This window comes from Danio aesculapii, chromosome 10 (genome assembly GCF_903798145.1).
Source record: "Danio aesculapii chromosome 10, fDanAes4.1, whole genome shotgun sequence".
Classification (NCBI taxonomy): domain Eukaryota; kingdom Metazoa; phylum Chordata; class Actinopteri; order Cypriniformes; family Danionidae; genus Danio; species Danio aesculapii.
This window is the reverse complement of record NC_079444.1, coordinates 43,955,907-43,965,819: the sequence shown is the minus strand read 5'-3', so window position 1 is coordinate 43,965,819 and position 9,913 is coordinate 43,955,907. Positions and strand designations below refer to the sequence as shown.

General features: G+C 37.7%; 1 protein-coding gene across 1 annotated transcript; it reads left to right on the top strand.

Moving 5' to 3' along the window:
* The first annotated feature begins 251 nt into the window (after nucleotides 1-251).
* tlr8b (toll-like receptor 8b) lies at nucleotides 252-9,575 on the top strand. The gene is made up of 3 exons (XM_056466908.1): nucleotides 252-262; nucleotides 4,092-5,543; nucleotides 7,690-9,575. The coding sequence occupies exons 2-3, from the start codon at nucleotides 4,106-4,108 to the stop codon at nucleotides 9,297-9,299; spliced, it is 3,048 nt and encodes a 1,015-aa protein (XP_056322883.1). The 5' UTR covers nucleotides 252-262; nucleotides 4,092-4,105; the 3' UTR covers nucleotides 9,300-9,575.
* Nucleotides 9,576-9,913: the final 338 nt, after the last annotated feature.

The following is a 9,913-nucleotide window of genomic DNA, read 5'->3' as shown; positions in this document are numbered from 1 at the left end:
GAAATGAATGAAGCTAATTTGGCCAAATGTAAAATGATTACAATTGATTATCTAATCTCAACGTACAGGAAGTAAACCACATGGCTACTTCCGAATACAGAAGAATGCCCTTTGACACACAGAAGCTTTATCATCAAAGCTATTTTTTGTTCATTAAAAGGGAAGCAAGTCGCATTCTGAAACTAGAAAGAGGAAATACAGACAATAAAAAGCTGACAGATATTCCTCAAACATGCCTTTGCCTTCACAACAGAACGCTCTGGTAGGCACACTTTCTGATATATCTTTATTTGTTTTAATGAACTTGACATTATAATATAAATGATAAATGTTTCTTGATCAATAAAACAGCGTATAAACATTAATTCTGAAGGATCACGTGATGCTGAAGACTCGTGCAATGATGCTGAGAATCCACAGGAATAAATTAATAATATTTTTACAATAATAAATATAAAATTGTATTTAATTTCAGGTTTATTTGACAGGGGCAACATTAATAGTACCAAGAGGTTTGTACAATGTGTCAGACGTTATTTTTCATCTGTATAAAGTTAATTAAACAATAATTCACAGCATATTTAATGTGTCTTGGGTTGTATTTTTATTTGCTTTGTTTAGCTTTGTTCATGTTTTTCAGCATGAGAGCATGTCAAACAAACATCCATGTTGGAATATATCCAATCTGGGGTGCGTTTCCCAAACAACGACGAAACTCGCGGCTGAACTATCATAGTATGATGCATCGTTTGGGAAAACAATGATGTAGGGATGATTGTTTACCAAGTCCTGTAGTTTCTCTGTCACACATCCGCCGTTTGAACCACTTTAGTTATAATGTAAAACGCCCATAATGATGCTCTAAACAGGGTGGAGGAACTATTTCTTTAAAGGGAACATAGTTGACCTCTTTTTTTATGATGTAATATTAATATTCTGGTTGTTCTGAGTGTGCCAGTTTAGGTTCAGTTTAAAACACAATTCAGATTTGTTTATTATAATGTGTTCAAAAGTGTCATGTTGGGGGCGTGTCCACAGCTCGCTGATTTAGGGGTGTGTTGCTTCACATGTAGATTAGTTTCGGCTTCCCGCCCAACGTAACAAGGGGGCGGGGCCATGACCTGGTCTGTGTTTGCAACACAGACAGGCAGACTGAGAGGAGCAGGAGAGGATCAGCATTCAGTTGTACATGTACGACTCTGACACAGACCAAGCAGAGAGTACACAATCATTTGTGTCTTTGTACAGTTTTACAGCCAACTGTGTGCTAGTTTCAAGTGCCGAGCTTGTACACAGAAACTAATAACCACACACACTGAATTAACTTTGACTGAGGCACCGGATGCGCCGCTCGAAGCCGCGACACGGCACACCAGACACTCTCTGTGGCGCGGCAGAAACATGAAGTGTCCTGAATCGTCGCGCCACGCATTTTTGAATTCTAAACATAGGTTTCTGCAGCGGTCCGCGGCGCCCAGCCGTCGACTTGAGTGTACCCTGATAGAAACCGATGTTTAGAATTGTAAAACGCATGCTAGTTAAGATCACAGGGAGCTTCTGGGATCGCGAGAAATGTAAACGGCTGAAGTATAAGGTAGACTCAATGAGAAGTACACATGTTTGCAAACCTACCTAAAGATACAACCAATAATTCCAATTAGAGCGATAATGTGGAGAATATTGATCTTGTGTTGAGCCCAATGAGCCTTGCATCTAAAAATAGAGCTAGCGTGTTCCTTTAGTGATATCGCTTCGACTCACGCTGAAAATGGCGGACGTGAATCAACAAACTGAGGATATGATGACGTCTGTCAATCAATATTGGTGGGCGGGGGGACCACTCTCCTACGTAAAGTTGCGGTCGGTTTGAAAACCGCTCCAATTGGTCCACCGTTTTTTATGTTGTTAATTTGAAAAAAAAGCACTGGGTGTGTTTATATCACCCCAATATGACGGTCTATACACCATACATGCACATATGTCTGTCCAAACAGCTTGAAAAGTAGATTTTTTACCATAGGTGCCCTTTAAAGAAAAAAAAAAAAAGCTTTTTTGTGCAACAGGTATTACACAATCAATCACACATTAAAAACAAAAACAATATTAGTTTTAGTAAGAACATGCACTCGCTTTTCATATTAATTGAAATATACAGCTGAAGTCAGAATTATTAGCCCTCCTTTTAATTTTTTTTTCTTTTTTAAATATTTCCCAAATGATGTTTAACAGATTCAGGAAATTTTCACAGTATTTCCTATAATATTTTTTCTTCTGGAGAAAGTCTTATTTGTTTTATTTCGGCTAGAATAAAAGCAGTTATTAATTTTATATGAACCATTTTAAGGTCAATATTATTACCCCCTTTAAGCAATGTTTTTTTTTTTCAATAGTCTACAGAACAAACCATCATTATACAATAACTTGCCTAATTACCCTAACCTGCCTAGTTAACCTAATTAACCTAGTTAAGCCTTTAAATGTCACTTTAAGCTGTATAGAAGTGTCTTGAAGAATATCTAGTCTAATATTATTTACTGTCATCATGACAAAGAGAAAATAAATCTAGAAATGAGAAATGAGTTATTAAGACTATCATGTTTAGAAATGTGCTGAAAAAATCTTATCTCCGTTAAAAAAAAATTGGGGAAAAAAAATAAACAGGGGGGCTAATAATTCTGACTTCAACTGTATATAAACAACGCATATAGGACCAATTTATGTTTCCTTTACAAAAATAATTGAGAATATTCCATATAAAATCACTTAGCTTACACATATTTTAATCTCATATATAAATCATACAAATAATTAATGGATGTAGGCCTAATTTACAGTAGGCTATTTATTAAGAAAATGAAAAAAATTCTACTTTATATCATTATTAATATTATTATTATTATGATTATTATTATTATTTTAATTATTTAAGTAGGATATTGTTTGTATATTTATTTATTTATTTATTTTAAAGTATACTTTTATAATTGACACATTTAAACCACTGCAGAAATGTTCTAACCAGCAGGCCCATGTACAGTACTGATTTCTTAATAAATAATCTACTATTAATTAAAAGCATTAACGTATGCGATATATTTTTGTTTTCACAAGCTTCGGAGACATAACGTAAATTCTGCTTTTAAATATAGCTTTCGTCATGAGCCACGGCTGCGTTCAAAATGACTAAAATGTTTTCAAAGTGCACTACAAAGGGATCGCAATTGTCAATATGATGATCGCCAAATCTGAACTGTAAAACTACTTTGTAAGCAAATTACACCTAAGAGAGATGAGCTTAATTTTTTTCAGAAATCATTCCAAGTTTGATTGTTGGAACATTCTAAATGAATAGGACTAAGGGGGGAATAACGGGGAATTGAACACAACCATGAACTAGTTAGTTAGTGTTTCTAACTACTGCTCTGGAGGTGTAGTTGTAAGCTTACAAGTTTGGGACGCAGTTTGTGAATGTTCGTTGGAACGACAGATTTGGGAAACGCCAAATCAACAAACTATCTTTGTAATGACAGAACTTGTGACCTTAGTTAGCTAACGATGGTTTTCGGAAATGAACCCCTGACTAGGTGAATTGGGTTTTTAGTGGATCAAAGCCTCTGACGTCTTTAAAATATCATAATTGTATTTATTATTAATTATATTATTACATAAACATTTTACATTAATATATGCTAAAAATTCTTGTAACACTTTAGTTTAAGTACTAATTCCCACTATAAACTTGTGGCTTATTGCTAGCCTATTATTAAGATATTGGCTGTTTAATTGGTTTGAGCGATTGGATTTGTATCCATCACAATTGCATTTCAGGGGCATTTACACCGATCCTTTTCACGATCTGATCTGATGAGGAGGAAAAAAACAGCATGGTGGCTCAGTGGTTAGCACTGTGGCCTCACAGCAAGTAGTTCGCTGGTTCGAGTTCCACCTGAACACAATGGCAAATTAACGCTGTTTAAAAATGCACTCAACAGCGCTCAAACGTTAGTGGGAAATTTATGTCTTTAAAATTTTAGTACCAATTGGTATCTAATTCCAGTATTGTGACACCACTAACATTCTCTCATTCACAGGTATTGCAAGAAAAATGATTATTGCGTTCCTTTTGCTATGTACGGTCCACTCATCTGAAGGCTTCAACTGGGCTTGGAGAAAACTCCCCTGCGATGTGAATCTCTCCAACACATCCGTCACCTTGGACTGCTCAGAAAGATATTTAAAGAAAATCCCCAAAAACCTGATCTGGAACACAACTAACCTAGATTTAGCAAACAACAAAATACATTGCATCCCAAAGGACGCCTTCTGGAACTTAAACAACCTCACATGGATAAACCTAAGAAAGAATCAGCTTGAAAAATGCCATGAGAAAGACAATATGATTTTCTCAACACTGACTAACCTGGAGACTCTGCTACTTGACGATAACAAGATTTCGGTTTTCCCCATAAATCTCCCTGCAGGTCTGCAATGGTTGAGCCTCAATTCCAACCACATCAAAACAATTCAACAATCAGACTTTAGAGGAATAACTAAACTCAAGGTTTTAAAGTTAAACAAGAACTGCTACCATAACATCAGTGCAGAATTAACCATTCAGAATGAGACGTTTCAACATTTACACCTGATCGAGCTAGAATTATCCAAAAATGGATTACAAAAAGTTCCATCAGCTTTACCCAGAACCCTCCACAAACTCTCCCTTCTGCTAAACAGGATTGACCATGTTTATGAATCTGACCTAAACAATCTAACAAATCTAAAAATTCTTGATTTATCTGGAAACTGTCCTATTTGTTTTACCACTCCTTTTCCATGCATAAGCTGTCGGACGACCAATAACGATCTACAGATTCATCCGAATGCATTCAGCAAACTATCCCAACTGCAAGACTTACGACTATCCGGAAATTCTTTACAAACCATCAACTCTATGTGGTTCCAAAACCTCACCAACTTAAAGTACTTGTATCTTTCCTTTAACTCGCTAATAAGCGAATTTGAAAGCGGACAATTTTTTAGCGTTCTACCGCAAGTGGAGGTTGTCGATATCTCCTACAATAACCCATCAGAAAGAAGTTACCCAAGACTAAAACTCTCAGAAGGTTTCTCCAGATTGGAATCACTACAAACGCTTCACCTGGAAGGATATATTTTCCACACACTCTCCGAAGACGACCTCCGACCTCTTTTTAGTTTGCGAAATCTCTCCGTTTTAAACCTGGCCGTCAACTTTCTCCAGCAGGTCAACTTATCGGTGTTCAGGAACTTTCACAACTTGTCTTTAATTTCGTTGATTGACAACAGGCTAACTTTCTCAAGTCCTTTCCGAAGATGGGAGGGTCAAAGTCAAAGTTGTTTTAACGATGATAATCGGGAAGACCATCGAGAAGGACCTTACATTCACACAAATGAAAATTTTCGCCATTATCCTCCATTCACCAAAGCTGAGTGTCTTGCAACTGGACCAGTTTTGGATCTCAGCAGGAACAACATTTACCACGTCAATCCACCTTTATTCACAGGTAGGCTTATGATGATATCAAAATTGTTTTTGTTGGGACTAAATGCTGATGATTAAATATCGGCATTTATGGTATGGTTACTTTAACAGACATGATAACAAATATATGTAGTGATTTGCTTTATTGTACATAATTTTTTTTTAAAGATTTACTTTTGGCCTTTTTGCCTTATTAGGTAGGACAGTAATCAGACAGGAAGCGAAGTGAGAGAGAGAGAGAGTGGGGTAGGGTCAGGAAATGTCCTCGAGCCGGGATTCGAACTCAGTATACACTGAACCACATATAACCACTTGGTTATTGCGTGGACTATTGTACATAATTAAATTGTAAAAGGATTATAAAGTATATTAGCTCACATTTTTCGATAAAGTCTCATTAGTAAATTATTATTATAATTAAAGTAAATCACCAATGACTAAATCACAGAGGAATATCCAACACAGGCTTATTGTGGATATGTACCCCTGTCTACATTTCTGGAGAGCACGAATTATATAGCCAGAGGTATGCCTGGCTGCATTGCATCTTTAAAACAAATGCTAGGGGGCGGTATGAGGCCCCTGACGGCTGTTAGTTTGAGCAATTCCAGCTGATCACTTACCTTCATGTAAACGGCTTTTCCACTGTTACCAGTTTGCCCAGTAGCTAGCTGCTTACTTTGGCGGACTTGGGACGTCGAGCAAAGTTGACCACGGTTCTAGTCTAGCATAGAACGGTTCCAGAAACCTGGTAAAAAAAAGTTGAAAATAAATTAATTTATTAAAAAAAACAGGCTGAAACGTGGTGAAATTACACGGCCACGGCTGCTTTTCTTGATTGCTTTTTCTAGATTGCTTTTGCAAACACGTCCATATAATTTTAACATTTTAGTCGACTAAATATACTCTAGATTTAGTTGACAAAAACATTTTTGGTTTAATTTAAGTGTAATTTAATTAAAATATTGTATACAATTATTTATACAAAATATTCTAATTTCAAATTAAATAAAATAATCTCATAAAAATATAGAATAATTTTTTCATTGAAGACAAAAAATGTAATTCCGATTGGATATTTACCAAAATACATCCCTCAATCACATTCTCGTCTCATTTTTATTAGTCAACGAAAATGTCATCATATTTTTATTATAGTTGTCGTCACCATCACTTCATTTTTATTTAGTTTTCATAGGTAGAAACTTGTTCGTCACCAAAAAATTTTTAACGAAATTAACACTGCAGCAAACACTATTTCTCACACGGGATTTCCTGGGTTTCTTTGCACAGAATTGTGGGTTTCCACAAGAGAATATTTACTACAAATTACACTTTTATTTTTAAATAATTATTTTTTAGGGGATTTCACCTTTTATTGGGATAGGACAGTGGAGATTTTACAGACAGGAAAGTGTGGGGAGCAGAGATAGGGGAAGAATCGGCAAAGGACCTTGAGCTGGGAATCGAACTCAAGTCGCCGTGAGCACCTTGGTGCTATGTGTTGACGCACTAACCACTAGGCTACTGTCGCCGACACAAATCACACTTTGCTTCCCTGAAAAGATGTGCACAACAATCTTTGCTTAATCACGTTTTCTGTTTCAATTCGCAATTTCAATTAATCGCCCAGCCCTACTGCAAATACACTGTGGATATTGTTAAATAGGTGGCACGGTGGCTCAGTGGTTAGCACTGTCGCCTCACAGCAAGAAAGTTGCTGGTTTGAGTCCCGGCTGGGCCAGTTGGCATTTCTGGATTGGATTGGATTGGAATTGTTGGCATGGATTTCCTCCGGGTGCTCCGGTTTCCCCCACAGTCCAAACACATGCGCTATAGGGGAATTGACTATATTGGAGTGTGTGTATGAATGCGAGAGTGTATAGGTGTTTCCCAATACTGGGTTGTGGCTGGAATGGCATCTGCTGTGTAAAACATATGTTGGAATAGTTGGTGGTTCATTTTGCTTTGGCGACCCCTGATAAGTAATGGACTAAGCCGAAGGAAAATGAATAAATGAATGAATGAATGAATGAATGAATGAATGAATGAATGAATGAATGAATGAATGCACTTAAATAGTGTATTTTTTGAAGTCCCCATGATATCAATATTGTGCATGATCATTATCACGATGTATTGAATAATCGACATATGTCTGTCCACAGGAGCGGAGAACATCACTTGCCTCAATCTTTCCTCCAATTTCATAGTTTCCTACTTCAACGGCACAGAGTTTGCCCACTTTCCCAAACTCAAGTACCTTGACCTATCTCACAACAGAATCTACATGCATTCAGATTCAGCTTTGAGTGAACTGAAGGAATTAGAAGTTCTGGATCTAAGTCACAATCAACATTATTTTGAAGTGGCGGGTGTCAGAAACTGTCTTACATTTCTAGAAAACCTTCAGTTTCTCAAAGTACTCAATCTGAGTTGGAACGAGATCAACATGCTGACCAATAAAACCCTGCAAAGCGACTCGCTCAACGAACTGCAGTTTCAAGGCAATCGATTGGACATCATGTGGAAAAGGCAACGTGGCTACAAAAGTCTTTTTAAATCTCTTTCAAATCTCACATACCTTGATATTTCGTATAACAAGCTTAGTGAGATACCAGACGATATCTTCGACTACTTTCCAAAGACGTTGAGATATATTAGCATGAGCAGGAACACGCTCACTGATTTCGCATGGGAACAGCTCCAAAATTTACCCCAGTTGGAAACTCTGGATCTGAGTAAAAACAAACTGAGCGTAGTCACTTGGAAACTATCAAAACATACAAGATCATTGAAGGTCTTAGACTTGAGCCATAATCAGATCTCAAGGTTAAGGTACAGCTTTCTAGAAAATGTCGAAAGCCTTCAGATCCTCAACTTTGCCTACAACAAGCTGAAGCACTTCAGTGCATCATCCTTTACAACTGGTAGCAATCACCAGCTGCAAGTACTCGATCTGCAGAGAAATCCCATCCACTGCACGTGCAATCTTTTAGACTTCATTCTCTGGTTGGAAAAAAGTGACACGATCCTTCCTCGGCTAGCAACCGATGTCTTATGCGACCTTCCAGAGTCCAAAAGAGGGCATCCGATGGTCAGTCTGGACTTTAAAAATGCATGCATCAACAACAGCATTGCTCAGATTTTATATATACTCACTTCGTCCATCATTACGCTTGTTATGTGTACAACCATTGGCATACATGTGTTCTACTGGGACATATCGTACGTTTATAACTTCTGCATGGCCAGAATCAAAAGCTACTATTTGAAGACGAATGATTGCATCTATGATGCTTTTGTTATGTATGACACCAAGGATCCAATGGTGGCGGAGTGGGTACTCAATCACTTGCGTTTTGAGCTAGAAGATAGAGGAAGGCATGTTCGGCCGCTTTGTCTGGAGGAAAGAGATTGGACTCCTGGAATACCAATCATGGATAATCTGAATCTGAGCGTACACCGGAGTAGGAAGACCATATTTGTGTTGACGGAGGGATTCGTTCACAGTGGGATTTTCAAAATGGCGGCTTTCCTAGCGCAACAACGGCTTCTTGAAGAGGGTGTGGATGTGATGGTGTTGGTTTTATTGGAGCCGGTTCTTCGTCAGTCGAGGATATTAAACTTGCGACGCTGTCTGTGTGGACACAGTGTGCTGGAGTGGCCGAGAAACCCGGCGGCTGAAGGCTGGTTCTGGCAGAGTTTGAGAAACGCGGTTAGGTTTGAGAGTCAAGGTGTGCAAAGTAAAATGTTTAAAAATTACTTCAACGGATGATGAACTTGTTCAGAAGGATAGTTTTTTTAAAACAATGTTAACGATAAGTTAAAAATGCTTTGCTTAGTTGGAGTTTTTGTCTTGTTTCTAGTCCAAATATCTAAAGATTCTTAGGGTGCTTTCACATCTAGACTTTTGTTTCGGAACCTGTCTTGTTTCCCCAGTTAGCACGGTTTGTTTGGCATATGTGAAACCAGCAATTGCGCTCGGATCCGCGCCAAAACAATCAGTCCGAGATCGCCTGAATGAGGTAGTCTCGGCTCGATTGAAACGAACTCTGGAGCGGATTGATTGTAGTGAGTAAGCGATACGATCCGAACCAGGCTATATCACAGCGTATTATGGATATGTTATAGGCATATATATACAGCTATATGAAGAGAGAATTATAAGTAGGACAGGATGTCATTCCTTCCGGTAAATGTGTGTTTCATGTAAAATACGAAAGTGAAAGCATGCTGAACTATTAACAAGAGCCGTTTATCCGTTAGTAAAATTGACGGAACTGCAGTGTTGGTTTATCAGTTATTTCTCTCTATAATGTAAAGCCTATAATGCATAAGCCAACTGCTATGAAAGAGAAAGTCTTACCTCTGCTCTATATTTAGTGATGA